This window comes from Notothenia rossii (assembly GCF_949606895.1).
Source record: "Notothenia rossii genome assembly, chromosome: 5".
NCBI lineage: Eukaryota > Metazoa > Chordata > Actinopteri > Perciformes > Nototheniidae > Notothenia > Notothenia rossii.
Window position 1 is genome coordinate 47,806,070 of NC_136903.1, and position 20,693 is coordinate 47,826,762.

The 20,693-nt window shown below is 41.1% G+C and overlaps 1 protein-coding gene across 6 annotated transcripts in view; it reads right to left on the reverse strand.

Moving 5' to 3' along the window:
• LOC307039968 (calcium-dependent secretion activator 1) overlaps positions 1-20,693 on the reverse strand; it is a 202,621-nt gene that overhangs the window by 44,965 nt on the left and 136,963 nt on the right. For 4 of the 6 annotated variants that reach the window (XM_079682440.1, XM_079682441.1, XM_079682442.1 and 1 more), the window contains 4 exons: positions 20,350-20,473; positions 10,012-10,080; positions 7,368-7,474; positions 3,601-3,757 (listed from right to left, as the gene is read on the reverse strand). In XM_079682440.1, coding sequence (XP_079538566.1) covers positions 3,601-3,757; positions 7,368-7,474; positions 10,012-10,080; positions 20,350-20,473 — 457 coding nt within the window. The remainder of the gene's footprint in view (positions 1-3,600; positions 3,758-7,367; positions 7,475-10,011; positions 10,081-20,349; positions 20,474-20,693) is intronic. The other 2 variants (XR_013808378.1, XM_079682443.1) reach the window with 1 other exon arrangement.

Sequence of the window (20,693 nt, forward strand, 5' to 3'; positions counted from 1 at the left end):
AAAGGCAACACTGACAAAGACCACAGGAGATAAAATGGAGGCCAGTGTGTGCTAATGTGATGCCTCACGGCTCCATGCAGCGTGTCTGCTTTTCCTCTCCCTCTTTGTTTTTCTCTCCCCCTCTGAGCATGTATGTGTTTGTGTGTGTTGGCATTGGAGTCAAGGTCGATGATACACAGTAGGTGCGATGTTTGTTGTGTTCCCTGATTACCACTCTCCCAATTAGCCACTTGAGCGGCTGCTGTCCACTTGGATGTGTTGTGTCCAGGAGTGTGTTCGCAGGGCCCACTACCCCTGCTTTAGACCTCATTAACTCCTCGAATGGCAGTGCGTCTTTGGCGCCTGCCTAGTGCTCAGGCTAAGGCTATTTACTGCTCCATAAGTGCACCGCTGTGGGGCAACAGAGCAGATGACCTTCTGTGGAAAAGATGTCCCTGTGAGGATGTTCGTTACTAAAGTGTATGCTTTTCACACTGTGAGGACTCTGCTGGTTTAATGTTGCTATTGAAGACAAACCCTCCGATTTTTGCTTCCAAATAACATAGTGGTCTGGCTTGGAAAAACAAACCTGGCATCCTGGCATGATCATTTGCAGAGATCCTGCTTTTATTGAACTTTTAATTAAAGTTAGTAGTTCATCATGGGAAGGATGGCAGGATCTAGTGGTTTTGATGAAAATGCAATCTTAACCTCTTGTTTTTTGTTTTTGTAATTTGGCAAATGATTGAAGTGGAATAGAAACCTGGAATACCTAAGTATGTAGTACCTACACTATATGTTATTTATTCTATTAACTCTGCCAATAATCTGTAATTATTGTTGTGTTTATATATTATTTAGCATGTAAAGTGTCTTTGAGTACCTGAAAAGTATGGAGAGCCTTCAGTAAAATGTGACGATGTAACAATGTGACAAGCTGTTTCAGGGAAATCAGTGAGCCTTTTCAGAAGACTCATAACTTCAGTAGAAACCCACGGGCTTGTGCCTGAGGGCCAGAAGTAGAGTTGGTTCCGACCGTTTTGGGAACTTATTTAGTTTTTGTCATCGGAACTGTTGACATACTTCTGCCTTAACATTATACAGGGGTTATTAAAGAAGAAGGATGAAAGGTGAAAGATCAATGTTGATTAATTTGATTAAAAAAATTATCTTATTTTGTCTCAATGCTGTACAAGATATGAATAATAAATGTTGGAATTTTGAAAAATGTTGTTCAGTGAAAAACCAGAGAGAAAGATACTTTCCAGATGTTGGTTTTATGTTTAAAAAACAATTATAGCCAGTGCCCTAGAAGGTATGTCCCTCTGTTGACTGCTGGCTGGTAGCTATGTCCACTGCAATGCACTTCAATTGCCATTTCCACACAATTGACAATATGTAGCAAATGAGAAGGTGGCCAATTTGAAGACACTAACAAGTGAGCATAACAAGCTATTTGCAGTCATCTGTGTTCAGCTAAATGAGTGGACCACGCTCCGTCCTCTCCTTGACTCCCGGCTGACGAGCTGAAAAGGGGAAGCATTCCCTCGGGACAATTAGCGCCCCGCAGATTGAGTCTGCATTGAGAACACTGAAGTGTTTCCTTTACAGGACCACGGACAGCTCCACACTCTCCTGCAGGCAAGTGCATGCAGTTCATTAGAGAGATGGCTGGCCTGCAGCAACCAGCATCAAGACCTGACTATTATCTTCAATCAGACACACACACACACACACACACACACACACACACACACACACACACACACACACACACACACACACACACACACACACACACACACACACACACACACACACACACACACACACACACACACACACACACACACACACACACACACACACACACACACACACACACACACACACACACACACACACACACACACACACACACACACACACACACACACACACACACACACACACACACACAGTTCAGTATGTAAACTGCTCCAGGACAAAAGTAGACATCAAACGTTGACAGCAATGATTTCCGAGACATTTGAGAGATGTTTAAGAGAGTGGAGTGCTCAGGCAACAGCGGCTGTAGACCTTTAATAGAAAGGCTCTGGATTGTTGCGGTTTAAAAAAAGAACTGGGTGCTGAAACCCTCACACAAACTCTCTCTAATAAGGAAGTCCTTATTCTACTAAAATTGGTAGCAGGGATGGTGGAGTTAGTGAAACACTTCACGTAACAATGTTTAGGGTTCAAAGGTTGGACATATGGAAGAGACAAGCTTTACCATAAAGAGCTGCTAACAGGAAGTCAGTGGGCTCCACTCTGGTCCCTGTTTTCTCACAGAATGAATCCGAGTGGATACTGACACTCTTACAAGCATCTATAGAGTATATTGACTCTCTGCAGACTAGGAATCAAGCAACTACCTGAGGAATATAGGAAAAGAGGGATAGGAACTGGTGAGCTTTTTCTTTCAATTTCTTTTTATTTAAACTTATTTGCTGTGGCTCATACAACATTCTGGGTCATTTTTATGGTTCTGTATTTAATAATTTTGAGCTTAAGGCAATCTTAAAGTGCCCCAGAAATATTGACTTAATATTGTGATAGACAAAGAAAATATGTTTATGCTGTACTACGAGATTCACAATTTATTACAACGTGAAAAGGACCATATAATCATTAAAGGTCGCATGTCATGGCCATTTCTACTGATCATAGTTCCATTGTTGAGGTCTACTAGAATAGATTTACATTGTTCAATGTTCCAAACTCACATTGGTTTCTCATACAGCATCTCTGTATAGTATGTGTATTCACTCTCGTTCCTAAACGCCTTGTTGGAGCTCCTGCCCACCCCCCTCCTGTGAGCCCACTGTGCTCTGATTGGTCAGCTTGCCCACTCTGTTCTGATGAGTCCACCCCCGTTACACCGGAACATCAGTGTGTATGTGTTACAATGGTGTTTGTTAGCAACCAGAAAATGACACCAGTAATGAAAAACAGATGAGAATGCTGTTTACATGCATAAAAAGCTTCATAACACACAAGGGGACGGGTAATAACCGGAAAAGCATGACATGGGACCTTTAATGTTCTATAATGGCAAATATGTATTTTATGGCTGTTCTTGTTCATAGCAAATATATTATTATTTACTGTAATTATTTAGTTAGTTAAAGTAATTCTTTATGCTTTTATTTTGAAGGCGGTTTCGGGCACTGTGTGATTTGGAAACCTCATGATTATTATATATTGGAGATGGGGGGTGAGGGGATTCGTGCCCCAGAATGAGCATATGGTATTTTACCAGGGTAAGCTACAGGAAAAGCCACAGGTGAAATCATTGTGCCTTTCTTTCCTGAACATCGGATAATTTCCGCCCTGCGTAAGATTTTTTTACTGCCCCAGCGACAGTTTTATTAAGAGCTACGTTTCGGTGATATTTCTTTATCTCGCCGCTACAGTGAATAATCTGACTTTCCATTCCATAAGCCTTCATCCAGGTCCCTAGTGTCTGATCACTGCTCCACTGATCCACCTCTAGAGGACACACATCCACTGCTCAGCACGTTCAGCTACTTCAGGCCAAATGCTGACTCTTAAATGTGTTTTTCTAATGCTCTCACTCACAGTCCATTCTCAGGAAGTCGTTGAGCAGCTGGAAGAGGGGGAAGCTGTCCCAGCTGTCGGGCGGCTGAACCTCAAGAGCTGCGTCCATGTCGGCCGAGTACAGACACAGGAAGGTCTCTGCGTGCTCCACCATCAGGTCCGACCACCAGGCGAAGGCCTTCAGGGGGAGAGAGGAGCAGACACAGAGGAAAGGGAGACACAATACAGGGAGTGGGAAAAAATCCAAAAATTGAGAGTGAAAGAAAGGAGACAAGTTCTACAAAGAGAGATGTAGGATCCCCAGGGGCACGTCTTCAGGACTTTAGGGTTAACAATGAATCTTTCTATCCAAAAAGCTGATCACGTAATGTAACTCCACTGATCTAAGATCAGTTCAGGTAAGGACCTTTATTGATCCCCGTGGTGAAATGCAGGTGTTAAAGCAGCAACAGAATAAGAGTGAATTACACTGAGTTCACACAAAGATAATGAAGAAAAAATGAAATGATATAAGTATCGTTAGAAACAAGGTATCACAACAACAAGGTCGAATCATCTGAATGAACATATACATATTCGAGTTTGGATTGTTAAATAAATGGACTGTACTTATACAGCGTTTACGACCCCTCAAAGTGCTTTACATACTACAGCATACAGAGCAGTGCACCTTGCTCTACGACCTAACACTCATACACACTCACACACACACACACACACGCTCACACACACTCTCACACACACACCGTTGGCCATCGGGAGCAACTCAGGGTTAAGTATCTCGTCCAAGGATACATCGACATGTTGAATGCACAGGCTTGGAATCGAACACACAACCTTCTAGTTGAAAGACGAGAACACTCCCTCGCAGCCACAGTCTCCCTGTATTTACATGGGTGTGCAGATGTGAGTAAAGGTCAAAGTCGATTGTACAATCTGTGATCTTTTGCAAACGCTCCTGTCTCTCTCTTTCTCACTTTTCATAATATGAAATCAAGTTGTTGCCACTGCATGATCTCCGGGGAAGCATTCTTCACAACTGAAAGCGGTAAAAACGGTGCTTGAGCACGGAGAATAGCCTGCTTTCTGTGGGCCCTCAGAGGAGCACAGCAGCTCCTCCACAGGCTTGGCAGGGAGCTTCTTAAACACTCACGAGCTCCTCCAGCCAGGGGGCTGCGTCACGCTCATATCTCCCCGCAGAACAGACGCAGTGGAGGGACTGCTAGGGACAGCCTCTCTCATGCACATCAGAAACACTCGCTCTCCTCCATGCACCCCCACGCAGGCCAGGCCTCTTAAGAGGGACCCTTGAGGTACCATGGTGTTTGCTCATTCACATCAACTGTCAACACTGTAATGTGAATGAACCCATGGGCTTAGTTGCTGGTGGTAGTGGAAGGGGTCGGGCGGGGGGTGGGCATGCACTTGCCATGAGATCTCATAGCAGATGTATGTGTGAGAAAGGTGCGTCTAGTCTGCGCCACTCAGGTAATCATCTTTAATACATTAGAAAAAGAAGAAGTAAAAGGATGCATCAGGATGTTTCAAAAAGCTGCTCTTATAACTTTGATATATATATAAGTGATACAAATGTTTGTCTCCTCCAGAAAATGTGTCTGCAAACATGGGAGCCTTTTATTGGATGTCTGCATCAAGGAACAGTTAAATCCTGCACATACAGTACCAATGGGAGCGGTTAAGTGGATTTGTTCACAGATAATCTGTCTCATGCACAACTGTCAGGATATAGTGACACTATAATCTACTTTGAGTAGATATGTCCGAAATGTGTTTTTGAGATGAAACTGCCTCACCATTTCATTCTTTAAATCATGTCTGGGAAAGCACTCTCCTCTAAACACTTTCCTGTCGGTCCACACTTGTTCTCTGCAGTAGATAAAGATTAAGAATTTAACTTGTTTCCTCTGTCGCGTCTCTATTTATCTACCCATACCAAGATGGAAACCAAATTTGATCACTCATTAACCTGGTGGGCCTTCATCCATTTTGTTAGCACGAGCCAAACGAAGCTGTTGCAGAACCATGTGAAACACAAGTGCGGGTAATTGAGATACATGTGTGTCTGAACATTGAAAACTGCTCACACACACATGTTTACACTGGCTTGTGTTCATATTTCCCAGAGCAAGCAACAGTGTCTTTGAGCTCTTGCATTGATATTGATAACGTTTGTATTCATTTAAGTTAATGAAAGAAGAAAAGAAGGGGTTTACGCAATCTTCATATTTTCTTTAAGGGTCTCTACGTTTTTAGTGTCTCAGATAACTCACTCAAGTGCTGTCCTTGTTTAGGCAGCTTTTAGATGCCATTTTGTTTGGAGACGCCCCTTTGAAACTCACTGTACAGCAGGAATACTGGCTTACAGTGGCAGGTCAAGAGTTTTCGAGATTTAGGAACACAACCTTAAAACTTGAGTATTGTTAATCATCCTGCGTCAGATTCACTCTTTCTTTTGGACAAAATTGACAAAGTAATCAGAATAAAAGTATTGAAGTTAAAATGGATGATTACATGAGAGGCACACAATAGAGCTAGTTAATAGGATGAGCAATAGCCAGCTTTAGAGCTAAAAAAGAAAAACATGTATAAAATTGCATTGCAAATACATCTAATTGAATTGCAATAGGACTGGGTCCCTAGCTGTTCATTGTGTATTCGTACAAAAACAGAAATGCAACTGATAGCAGAAATGTTCAGGTAGGAGTCTAATGCTGGTTCCCCTATGTGCTCACATCATTAGAACAGCAGCATAATGCCTCTCATGGAAATGCAAGGGGATTGGTCATGTTATCTCTGATCACACAAAGCATTCCCCGCATTTCCTCCATTGTGTGTGCTGGTGGAACCAATGGAGAGGAATGGGTTTCTTTAACGAAGGAAAGGTGACACAACACCTTCCCCAAGCTTACTTACTGGACTTGGTAGAATAAATGACACATGTCTAAACACAGGAAAACATATTAGCATTTTCAGGGGAAATGTTGGGTAAAGCTACAGAGGTGTAATGTTTGAGACACAAAGTCAGAATCAAAAGTCACAACTCTGCACTTTGTTTCCTCAAAGCATAGCTTAATGAGTTCAACAAATAAAATACTTGTTTATGTGCTTGTCTATTTTCTTTAGCATCAATGGCAAACGTGTTGCTAGCTTAGAAGCTAACAAGCATTGTCACAAGCACTTGATTAGAAGTGACCACAAGCCAAAAGAGATTATGGGTCAATGTTGAGAGAGGAAACTTGAATGATCCTCTACAACATTAGCCGGATCATTTGCTGCATGCACAGAGCGTACAGGTAGGGTATAGGTAGAGTAGGGGGTGGAGCATAAGGCACCAAGATGATCACATACCTCTTTTCCCTGATCAATCATTTCCCCGCAAACCAAACAAATCATTGAAATACAAAGCAGAGAGGAAATAAGTCAATTTTAAAGGACAAAGTGACACAAAAAGCATGTTTTATAGTGAGGTAAAAACACATTCAAAGTTTGTGCAATCAGTGGCGGAGATGGCTGGTGGGGACACACACGTCACTTCTCATCGCTTTGAATTAGCCCCACATCTTTAGTCCCACTACTGCTCTGAACAGCCACTGCTCTTTCAGTGTGTGTGTGTGTGTGTGTGCCCGTGTGTGTGTGCCCGTGTGTGTGTGCCCGTGTGTGTGTGTGTGTGTGTGTGTGTGTGTGTGTGTGTGTGTGCGTGCCTGCGTGCGTGCGTGCGTGCATGTGTGTGTGTGTGTTTGTGTGCGTGCGTGCGTCTGTGCACTGACCTCAGCATGGTGTTCCTCGTTCTGCTGCAGCACCTCGATCACCAGCTCGGACAGGCGGATATTGTCCTCCAGTTTTTTAGCAGGTGTGACTAACCGCCCTACATTCTCTGGAGCACAAAGGTCAAAGGTCAGTGGAGGCAGTCTCCGAGTCTGTATCTACTATGTTTTCTTTCTCATGCTTGTACTACTGTATGCATTCAACCAGTGTGCAAACACATCCCTCAAACACTAAAGAGTGTCTCGGGTCATTCAGTATTTGCTTTAAAGAGGAACTCAGCATGCATGTTCTTCTGCCTACTGCAGTCACTCACTAATGTTGGTTATAGCTTCTACAGTGATCCTTAGCACAGTCTGCAGCCTTACACTCAATCACTGGGACGATCTAGTGTTCATATTGTAAATACAAGCATGACATATCAGAATATTATAATTAGGGCTGGGTATCAGACCTCAGTATATCTCTGTCAGACCATTCAAGTCAGATAATGGCTAAATGCAATAGAAATGAACATAAATGGTGTTAATAGTACCATTCATTTTCTTAAGGGGAAGGTCATTGTCTACATCGAAGTATTTCTACCTAGCCCTAGTTATAATGTAATCCCATTGTAACATATTGTTAAAGCGTTGTTGCTATCAACACTATCTCCATGAGTGCTGAAAGCCCTGCTGGATGTCTGGAAGTAGTGCTGGCCTGTGTAGTGACCCATCTCTGTCACTGACAGAACACTGATGATGTCATAGAGATGACGGATGCAAACAGCATGTACATTCAACAGTCATCATGCAGGAATGTGGTGGTTATGTTGTGCTTATCCACAGAGTAAACAACGTTATAATGTATTTGGGGGGGAAGTTGCATGTACTTGCTATAAGAGTAAGTGGAGGCCTATTGTCATTCTGACTTCCATATACCCTTCAGTATGTTCATTGAAAAAAATCAATTTCTTCTTTGTTAGTGAATTTGTAGGATTACGATTGAAGGTGAGTTTCCTATTTTAGAAAAAGTATATGATTTGATGTTGCAGTGTTTCTTTCGGCCATGAAACTCATGTTGAGCTCAAAACAACAACTTAATACATGACGACAAATTACCTTAACTGGGGCCCAGAGAGCAATGCAGTGAGAAACCAATCAGCAAGATTCAAATCTGTTTGGTATTACCAGTGGCCGGGTAATGTAAGAGGTATGCTAAGTAAAATTCAGAAGTTTTAATGAATTAATTTCTTAGTTTTAAACATAGTTAGGACAGTTTAATGGGTCAGATGTTAGAAAACTAGACATGCACTAAAAACCCCAAAGTATGTGTGCTTTTTGCTGTGTCACTCTATGTCAGCACTGTCGTCCTGCTGGATAAGAACACATGTGCACAGTTTCTTACGCAGGTTGAATTGGCCCACAGAGTTCATGAGTGTTTCAGTCCAGCTGCTAGCTGTTGTGGCTCAGTGGTGTTGTGGACAGCACAGCAGGAGGATGGAGGATCGCCTGCTGGAGCTTAAGTCATGCTAACATGCCTGAAAGCTTCTAATGAATACAACTTCTGTCCTGGTACATAAGGGGGGATTGTTAGGATCTAATAATGTCTTTCAACTGAGAGCTATTATGTCAGAGCTTGGAAGTGCAGAGGTGGAAACAAAGAAGTATTCCATAGAAAACAATTATTGTTTTTCTATATTTAAAAAATGTCTATGGACTCTTACTTTGTAAGATCTAACCAGGACAGTAAGTGGAGAGCTTAATTATGTGATCCTGAAACAGGACTGCTGATAGTGATCATCATTAAACACTTCATTAGGATATTTGATATTTTATGACAAATATTTCTGACATGTTGGAAGTTTGCAGGTCTTTTCACTCACAACGTTCCTGAAACCTGAAGTGTCTGTGTTTGCAGAGCAAAGTACAGGTATCAGGGAGGTGATGACAGGTTCTATGGGGAAATGGTTTCAGGTAGACTGAGGAATGAGCGAACAGAAGAAGTTAGACATACAGTACGTCACCTGGAACCTTCATCTTTCTGACATTTCTCCACTAAATAAGAGTATTTGTATTTAGAGAGATTGGAGAGGAGGTAGAGAGAGGTGGGAAAGTCATAGAGGGTGAGAGAGAAGATATTTTTCAAAACAAGTGGTATTTAGTCGGATATTAAATGTTTTGTCTTTAATTGTGATTTATGTAAAGAAGTTAGCAAACAGCACACAGCATTAAAACCCGTCAAAATTCTTGTCTAACTTGATTCCAAAGTAATTTCCCTTGAAGGATTGAAATTAATTAAAATGACATTTTAATAAGTGAAGGACATGGCTGTCCTGTTTGAGTGTACCGTGGTCTTACAAACTTAAAGGATTCACACACAAGCAAAGTAAAAATGCATTCAAGTCGCAGACAGAAAAAGAAAAGTTGTTTTGTGCCAGACAGAAAAGAAAAGAAGCTCACAGAGAAATTAGAATGCGTTTTGAGTGGCTGAGCAACAAACTACATGTAACTGTAGACTTTACAGACGCAAACAATAGATAGACACATACCAAAGGACGGCAGGAGCGTCAAGAGTGTGGGGTCACTTGTTGATGGCGTGCATACTGTTGTAGAGAAACATATAGGGTGCAGAGGAGGGGGGGGACTTGGGAATGAGGAAAGTACTCACGAATGGTTAAATCCATCACTTGAGACGCCAAGCAGAAGACAGGATGCTCATACATCTCTCTTTTTTTCCCTACAGAGAAAGAGGGAGGATACCGAGGCATGCGAGAGCCGGGGTCAGAGAGGCGGGGTCAGAGAGGTGCGGTCAGAGAGGTGCGGTCAGAGAGGCAGGGTCAGAGGGGCGGGGTCAGAGGGGCGGGACAGAGGACTGACCCAGGACTCGAACCTGCTCTCTTTTGTTCTACACATGTCGTGCCATTAAAGTACATTTTTATTTAGCTGATTGAAATAAAACATGTAATATCTCAAAGGTGTTATAAGTATCATTTTGAGATTTGTAAATATTATTACCAAAGACTGGTTTCCTTTATACTAGGTCTACTAGATTCTGTTCTTCTGATCCAACACACTCTCACTCCATAATCGTCCAGGAGCGACGTTTGGTCAGGGCCCCGTGGCGTGCAGTTGTGACGCTCCTAGGCTCCTTCAGCTTCATAAAGGAATGCAAATAGCTTTCAATTGATTGCAATGTATTCCCATCTGCGGCGGGATTTGACGCTCATGGAAGCACGGCATTCGTTTGTGTCGGCTGCCCTAAAGGCAATGTGATGTCCATTCCCATTGGATAACGGAGAATTGTACACCCGGAAGTAAGTATTCCCCTTACTGTCGATTGATTTTACAGTGATATCTGCACTACTCATCGACTAAAAAACACCAGATTATCCTTGTTAATTACACAACATTGATTGGTTTAAATTGTGTGCAATGCTTTTGTATTTTTCCCCTTCGATTCGGAGAAACAAATATTTTTTCGGAGTAAAGGATGGCAGAAGACACTACACTACCCAGAATCCCCAGCTATCGTTTAGGACTACACCTTGTGCTCTGTTTGACAAACCCCGTGCATTGTATAAATGGTTCGGCTGCATTAAATATATTACACATCTGTCGTAGTTCTTTATTTTTATTTATCTACACGCAGTGGTCACCAACCAGTCGAGTGTGGTGCGGGTAGATCGCGGACCGTTAACAAAAAAAGTAACAAAAGAAAGAAAAAAAAAAAAATAATGTTTGAAAAATATGTTTTTAGATGTAAACATATCATCCACCACCCCGTTAGCAGGTGCCACTTGATTGACGTATATTTGAGACACCTCAATAATATAATACATTAATCGTGCTTTATGTGAACCTCATCATGACACAAGAGAGGACGGCAGGATTGCAATTTCCCGTGTTCAGTGAATGCAACAGAGGCAAGTCACCAGACCAATCAGAGAGTTGCATGGAAATACACGTGTGCTTGTGTCATTCAGGCTCGGCTGTGTGTGTGTGTGTGTGTGTGTGTGTGTGTGTGTGTGTGTGTGTGTGTGTGTGTGTGTGTGTGTGTGTGTGTGTGTGTGTGTGTGTGTGTGTGTGTGTGTGTGTGTGTGTGTGTGTGTGTGTGTGTGTGTGTGTGTGTGTGTGTGTGTGTGTGTGTGTGTGTGGCAATAGCGCATTTAGTGTGATAGAGAGAGAGGGAGAGAGAGGAACCGGTGCTAGCGGGGACCGTGATGTTAGCATCTGGTTAGCTAGCTGCACTAACGGACATAAGGAGCTGTTTCCACAACAAGCTGGAGGTTTCCCTGTTTTCCCTGTCAGACTGAGGGGCTCAGGTGAGCTAAAGGACTCTGAGTGTTTAGATTAGAACGGTTTTGTCACAAATTATTCAAAAGATTATTTCCGCGGTACACCTTCATATGATCATTATAGTTATACAAACAATAAGAGAATAAATGAAAAACAGGTATGAAATACTATATGGCAGTAAAACAAGAATACAGTTTAAAAGAAAATCTGTTTACAGTTCTGTCTCATATGGGTGCTGAGAGATGAATCCATAGATCTCTTCATGTTGCTCTCAAAGTGCACCAGATTGATGCTTTCATCTTCAATATTTAAAAAAAGATCTTCCCGGGGGAGCATCCCCCTGGACCCCCCTAGAGGAGGTGAGGACCTAGAGGAGGTGAGGACCCCCCTAGAGGAGGTGAGGTGAGGTCCACCCCCCACTCGCACATAGCACTTTACCCCTGCCCAGCTATCTATAGACAAGTTTACGCGCCAAAACACGGGTAGCGCCATGACACTACACAAATGCACTTCATTTCCGCCGGAAGTCTTTTGCACAGCGTCTGTCGGTGTAAACCGATGTAAACAGTCAGACGGGCACTGGTTTAAACACAGCGATTTCGATGCTAACAGTGATGCTAGCTTGGGAACACGATTCTACTTCTTTGACTGGAGATGGCGTTACTCTCCCCCACCCGAATTCAGTGCAAAACTGGGAGGATAACATGACGACGTGGCCCAGCATAAAACCAAAATAAACTGCCTTATTTAGGTCATGCCCACAGGAGCCAACAGTTGTCTGTTGTTTACATAATGCACAATTTACATGATCTCTTTATGCTGTGCAATATATCATATGTGCCTGTACTGTTTGAGTGAAAATAAAGTTTGATGTAATTTAATTTCATTATTGCACTGTTATTGCATTATTGCATTTCATATGTTCCTTAGAGTGCTACAATTTCTTTTAACACAGTTCATCATTCATATTAAGCTCATACTGTACATAAATAACACTGAATTAATTAATTGTTGAGAGGAAACTAAAGAAATGGCTTCAACAAGAAAGATCACATGTTTAATCCTAACAGGTATTACAAATTAAAATATAAAAGCAGCCCACACAATTACATCACTATGAAAATATTCATATATAATATTAAAAAATACAATGCATGCAGTATTTGTTGTGTTTATCTGTATTTAATGAACAACATGGCTGGGTGCTGGTTTGTGGTCGTAGCACTCTCTATCTAACCAGTCTTTCAGGTGCTTTCTCGAGTGATTGCAACCAACTACCGCACACGTAGTTCCCGAACCACTTTTCTTCATGTTGTAATTGTTATATCCTCTTTGTCTCTGCGATATCAGTGCTTTGTCGGCACAACGGAGCTAGCTAGCAAAACAAACCCAGTCCGCCAAAACGGAAGTGCATTGCATCGAAGGGAGGAGTTCAGGATGTAGAGCGGAAACGGCTCAATAACTTGTGTATATGGCGCTGCCCCTGCCTATATGCTGTGAGCTGATTATGGAGCCTTCATTGTAACAGTAATTCAGATGCATTGGAATCACTGTCTGGGCCGTCTTTTTCACTCAATTCTGCAATAGGTAGATCTCGCCTTTCACCTAGGCCGAGGTCGGTGATCTTGGGCTTAAAAAGGTTGGTGACCACTGATCTACAGAGATCGGGCTCAGAATAGACCGGAAACTATTCTTTTACCGTTCAGTTTGAATTTCACAATAAAGTTAGTAGTAATATTTTGTTTTGATATTATTGTTTTTTATTAACTACTAGAATGCTGGGTCATGTTAAGACCAACTTTTCTGTGTTGCCGTGGGTTTTTTCCATCGCTTTTGTGTTACAAATATCAAAACAATAACTAAATATATCCGTCGTAAACTAAACAAGAAACATCAGTATATTTTATTTTGTTAACACTGTAAACTTGACAGCTTTTTAACCCAAACCACCTACTGGTTAAAGCATGTTATTACAAGTTTAGAGTAATGCAATGCAGGTAGATTGTGTTGCTTTTTAATGACTGTTTAAAATGCCTTTTTCTTAATGTCTTTTATTAATATTAACTACTTGTTACTTGTTGCTAGGGACGCTGCTATCAATATTGTGTTTCGCAACATGTTTCTCTATCTATGGCACGTCTCTACTGGGAGTTGTAGTTTTAAAAGACGTTTTCGTATTTCCCATAATAAGAAGTTGCCAGTATACTGTGTACATCCCTGGAGGTTTAGGGGATAGGAAACACTCAAACAGATATAATTAATAAATGGGGGAAAATTGCTTGTGCCCATAATGGGCAGCATTAATATATATACCCACATGCCAGCTAAGGTCAGAAGAGCTTTATTTAACAGCTGGTCTTATGTTTGTGACCCCTCCTGTTGTTAATTAATAACATTACATCAATTGATAAGCCTAAAACATGCACTTGTCAAGGTTCAGAGGCAAATTTTGCAAATATGGCAGTAGCCATCGATCATCTTAAAATAAGATATACTTTATCGATCCCAAGTTGGAAACATTTGCGTTACATCAGCATGTGTAACAGTTGTAAATATGCAGTGGTGTTTATTTGTAAATCATTTAGTATAATCACACAAATTCTGTGTTTTATATTTAATAATTATGTGTTCTTTATTTATTGATTGTTCAATACCTGACAAGGCCGGAGATGAAATATCTACATACATCCTATAAGAGTATAATCAAATAAGTGCTTCAACATTGTTAACATTGCTGGAGGTATGCACAAATATTGATAGATGTCTTGTAATGCACTATTGAGGAACCTGCGACCCAAGTTTTTCATTCGTTGCATAACTACACCGTTTGGGAATATGATATGTCAATAAACCTTAGAAAATCTTGAAATCTTGAAAGGGATGTGGAAAATAGTCATTATATACAGTCTTTAATTAACTATTAGTAGAGAATAACGAGTAATGAATATACTTTATAGGCATCCTATTAATATCTAATAATAAAAATAATGAAATTCAATAACATGCTTTAACCACCAGGTGTCCCTTTCTATCAGCTGTGCACCTTTATGGTGTAAATACAACCTATCTACCAATTGGATCAAAATAAAAGTCAGCCGAATTAGTGTTGATCCTGCAAAGAGACGTATTGTGTGAAAAGAAATGTAAGATGTTGTTTAATTGCTGATATATTTATGATCCACGTCACGTTTTCAGTGTTGGCGGCAGTTACTCATGTTTGTCCAGAAGTCTTCTCATCAGGGCTCTATAAATAGAGAACTACGGCAGATATGTAATATTTAATTCAGCCGAACCGTGTATTACAATGCCGTTATGTGATGACTTTCAAAGAGAAAAGCAAGCACACTCGGAATAAAGTATATATATATATATTTTTAAATGTTTTCGGTCTATTTGTTAATAACGATGTGATGTGAGATGTGAGATTGGAATTGCACAGGGGAAAATAACGTATCTTTAGATGCGGATTTTGTTAAACTAATACTTTTGCGCTGTGGACCAACACTATACATTGACGGGGAAGGGGGTAGCAATAAAGATAACACCATTAAACAGTTACACAAAATAACAGAAATAATATCGATAGCAGCGTCCCTAGCAACCACAATGAAACGTTCTATGGACGCAATTTCCTGAAGTAATCTTCGTAATAACTAGCAAACTAAAGATCATGTACATCCACTGCACACATAATCTGAAATAACAACTCATATTTCTCGCATCAAATAACATCAAAACGCATTTTAATGGCCAAACTAACTTTAAAATAGGCATTTTCCACCGAGAATAAAACGAAGTTCGGCCATGTTTTTTTTTTCTGCAAGGAGAAATTTGAAGATCATGTAACATATACGCCAGCCATTGGAATGAATGGTGAAAAAAAACGGGATTTGTCAAACAGAGCACAAGGTGTAATCCTAAACGATAGCTGGGGATTCTGGGTAGTGTAGTGTCTTCTGCCATCCTTTACTCAGAAAAAATATTTGTTTCTCCGAATCGAAGGGGAAAAATACAAAAGCATTGCACACAATTTAAACCAATCTATGTTGTGTAATTAACAAGGATAATCTGGTGTTTTTTAGTCGATGAGTAGTGCAGATATCACTGTAAGATCAATCGACAGTAAGGGGAATACTTACTTCCGGGTGTACAATTCTCCGTTATCCAATGGGAATGGACGCTCACATTGCCTTTAAGGGCAGCCGACACAAACGAATGCCGTGCTTCCATGAGCGTCAAATCCCGCCGCAGATGGGAATACATTGCAATCAGTTGAAAGCTATTTGCGTCCCTTTATGAAGCTGAAGGAGCCTAGGAGCGTCACAACTGCACGCCACGGGGCCCTGACCAAACGTCGCTCCTGGACGATTATGGAGTGAGAGTGTGTTGTCTGATCATACATTTTAATACTTGTCAGCTAAATGATTGACCTCTGTATGTGTGCCACTTGCTTTTAGGCTAATCACTTCCTTATCCCTCTCAATTCATCTCAGCTTTCTTATATTTCTGGATTATTTCAGTGAACAGTTAACATTTAAAATATATTAAAACAAATGCTATACTCACAACAAAAGCAACATGATTTGCATTTTGATTTAAAAAAACATGGTTGTTATTTTGTAAATGTGAACACTAACACAAGCTAAATTACATTGCATATAGAAACTGATTATACTGGGTATATGTTTTGTAACCAAAATAACAATGTTTCAGAATGAGTTGCATAAACTTGCAGTAATTCATGTATCAATGAAAATGCTACATAAAGCACCTTTGAGATCTGTCTCATAGATATGAGTTTGAGTTTGATGACATGTCAAAGTCAGAATATCAATGAATAAGTGTAGGCTCAGAGATTACAGACTGCTGTTAGCTGGGCTGGAGATGCTTCTGTAGTTTTTTCCGACCCAGTTGAGATTCAACCACGCACGTATCCGCATTAACTGCGTCCTGGATGTTTCAGGAGAACGTTCCGTCCCTTTCTATATGCAGTCTGTGGTGCCGTCCCTATGTTAAAAACGTTGAAGTTGTGACGACTACTCTAGCTTGGGAAAAATAATGATATGGTCTGTTTATTAGACCACAAATAATTAGCTCACTACCCCTCCCCATGGCCCCTCCCCCCCACTCCCTGCTGCTTAGAGACAGCTTCACTGGGGGGTGAGCAGACTGCAGCTCCGTAGTCCCACTTTTGGGAGTGGCCGTAACATCTCGTACTGAATTGAGTGCAAGAGCAAGACATGCTAAAATACGTTACAGTGATCTGCGGGAAAAAGGAATACTTTATATACTCTGACAGTGTTGAAAAGTAAGTAGCTTATACTCAAATACTTAACTTAGGCCTATGTTCAAAACATGACCATAAAAAAGAAACAACCTTTTAGGCTTCATATTGTTTGCTAAATTATTATTCCTAAATCAATAGTGAATTAATATTAAACGATTAATTAACATTTACTCAGCTTTTCATAACTGTGATGTTGTTTCATATTAAAAAGCAGTTTATCAATCTACTTTGGGAAAGCTGCTCTATGAAGCGCCTGTGGCTGTGAAATTCATATTTTGTGGGATGAAAACTCAAGGGCTGACGCTCTGAGGCTGCATCGATGCTTTAGTCATGGGGAAGTGTTAGAGGTTTATAGGTTAAATCTCTACTGGGTTGAAAAGGATAGACAGGTTGAGGACAGTGAGCTGAGGTCAGATGCCCCCTTTCCACCAAACCGGTTCCAGGGCCGGTTCCGGGCTACAGCCTGATTTAGCTCTGGTTCTTCCTGTTTCCACCGCAGCGGAGCCGGCTCTAAGCTCCGAAAACCGGTTTTTAGCTGACCCCACTCGACTGCCCGGCAAGAACCAAGAACCAAGACCGCTTACGTCGGAGGGGGTCGAGATTAACCTGAGCAATAACAGTTAATGGCGAGTACGGCAAAATCAAAGTTGTAAGCAGTAGCGCTGAGCAAAGTGACTAGAACGCGACTACACACACTTTATAAAGTCAGACAACACTAACCAGGCTTCGTGTGATTCTGTTTATTTGTACCTTACTTTAACCATCCGTTCACTGTTATTGATCATTGTGGAGAGAGGCAGACGTTTTTTTTTTATTATAGCAGCTATCAGATGGAATCAATACATGGGCTGCACAGGTTGTCGTGTCCGACTATCACAAGTAGAATCATAATGAAAAATACGCCGGTAAAATGTGCCTGTAGAAAACGGCTTATGCCACAATAGGATAGCAACAAGTAGTCAAAATAGTCAGATTAGCTTCTTTTATACCAGATAAATGTTCATAACACTGTTGTGATGCCAAACAACGTCAATTCAGACTGACACACATTCACTTGGGGGATGGGGGACATTTATCAGCTGCTTGTGTGACAGTCAGACAGTGAATACTTTCCAGCGGCCGCTGCCGTGAGTTAATGGTAGACTAAACTTTGCCGTGAGTTAACGGTAGACTAAACTCTGCTGGGAGTTAACGGCAGACTAAACTCCGGTGGACGAGCAGCACTGCAGCGGTTGGTAAATGCCGCTGAACCACATTAATAAACAATTAACCACGGCATAAAAGTACAAGGGTTGAGAAGTAGTTCTTTAATTTAATCTGGCTTTGTATGATGATGAACGGATCTTGAACCGGAACCGGTTTGATGGAAAAGGGGCAAGAGAGAGCTAGAGGGCATAGTCCTGTTACCGTGAGACAGATACTGTCTTGTATCCATGGATGTTTTTTGGGGTTAAAAAATAATGAGCTGTCTATTTTGGATTAACCATTCGTTCTGTTGGGCAGAAGTAACATCTAGAAACAGTTGTTTCCTTTAGTACTATAGGGCAGGAAGCACACCAGTATGAAGGGCGGGGTTTGGGGTTATCGATCACAACTGAGAAACTAAGGGTAACATTCCTTAGTGTCTTCAGGGAGGTGATGGTTTCTTTACAGACATCGTCTTAAATTGACCATTTTGAAGTTGAATTTGTTTTGAACAACAACATTTTAGGAAATGCACTTGTTTGCTTTCTTGTACTTCTCTCAATGTGTTGCATCTGATCCTAGCCAGGCAATATGTGGACAAAACTGAAAAAGAAAACCATTGGCCTCAGTTACCTCTGCAATGGAGCTTATCTGCCAGTCTGGGTTGTCTGTTAGTCAGAATCATTATTGAAAGACTACTGGCCGCATTTCAATTAATCTTGTCGTCTCTGTGTGTCCAGTCCTGGACCTGTTTAGCCTAGCTTAGCATTATGACGACAAGCAGTAAGAAAAAAAGCTCTCAAAAATACTTCTGAGCTATCATATTTGTAATATTTGTTAAAGTTTAAGGAGAGTTAGCCTTCTAGATGTTTCGCTCTTAGCTAATAGGATGATAAAGACCTTCATAAAGATATTGCTAGGTTTTAGCTCTTTCCTGTAAACAAGGCAGGATGGCCTTGGAATGTATCAAGGATTCCAAATGACCAAGATGCAACTTGAGACAGGAACTGTTTTCCGATTTCTCCAGATCTATTTGCCAAGCTAAACACATCGAGGACTTATGTCTGTACTGGTCACACAGGAGTGAATCTTTTTTTGTCTCTGGCTAAGACAGCGAATGAGCATATTTTCCAAATGTCATTGTTCACGAACAAACATAAGTTACAAATCGGACCTAAAGTAAAGATACATTTAGCAGGTCACTCAGTTGAACATAATTTGTTTCAGAGGTCTGTAAAGTGCTTTTGATGCCTACTAAAGAGAACCTGGATCATGCAACAGAAAAAAACACAGAACTGCCACAAGGGACAGTCCCATCGTGTCTTGTTTATTGGCTTTCCTGTTTCCAAACAGCTGCTAATGATGAGCAGCACAAGCCAATAGACAAGGTAAAAGAGGGGGAGAATGGAAATCATCAGAGAGCAAGGTAGAGGAGGGCAGAGGAAGGAAAAGGAAGGAGCATGACTTCAGCCACCAGGCAGGGAAAGAGGAAGACAGAAGCAAGTTAGGACTCTGGAGAGGAAGCTGAGGCATGGTGGACGAAGTCAGCATAAAGATTGAATTGAATGCATTTTTACTTACTGTACATTTGTTAGTAAAATTGCATAGAGATAATGCAGAATAAACACATCATTTTTGTAAAAACAGCTGTTGCGCTATTCAATGCAATATGAAAGAGGATTCATTAAAAGTTTCTGCAGCTGTGAAGAAAATGTACAAGTTAAGCTGTTTATAAATGCGGAATTGAAACTCATAAACAGTTCTATACAATGTAGTTCTAAAGATTGCGCACATGTTTGGCAACAAGCTTTATGAACATTAATTGTAACATAAAGAAGTCCTTTCCACATCAGAAAACCAGACACAGTCAGTCGCATTCATTTTTATCAGTTTTTCTTTGGGAAAACTTTGTAATTGTCATGCACATAATTGACATTAGCTGTTTGACCACAAGAGAGATCCATTGGTGCATTGCTCATTTAAACTCTTCATTCCAACAGTTGAAAGACACACCGTGACTACACAAACACCCAGGTACATTAATCAGATATTCTTTAGTGTTCAGAAATCCTCTCAACACTGCGTGTAGAATCTCTAACATCTGCATTCTTATGTCACGGTACTCTACCTGACTTAGCCAAGAGCTGTTAGATTAGGAGCTGCGTCAGGACAGAGCGCCCATACAGTGTTTTTGCAGTAGCAACCACACAGAGCAGCAGAGATGGAGCAGTAACTTACCTTCCAGTTTGGCGTACTCTGACAGCCGCTGGTAGTTGACTAGAGCAGCCTGCTCCAGACACCGACGTATCACCGCCTTCACGTCCTCTTGTGGAACCGGGGTAACAATATCCTTCATCAGAACCTAAAAAGGAAAGCAACAGTTTTTATTTCGAGCAATCATTTTCAAATGAAAAAGAAAGTCAAATAGTAAAAGTATTGTTGACAGGGATCTGATCATGTTAAGCAAAGTAATAGCAACTTCTTGTTTCATGAAAAAAGGTAACACCGCTATTGCGAAGGCGATATGTGGGTGTCCCCAGGCCTGGATTGTTGGTGTCAATGTTGGTGCAGATCGATCAATG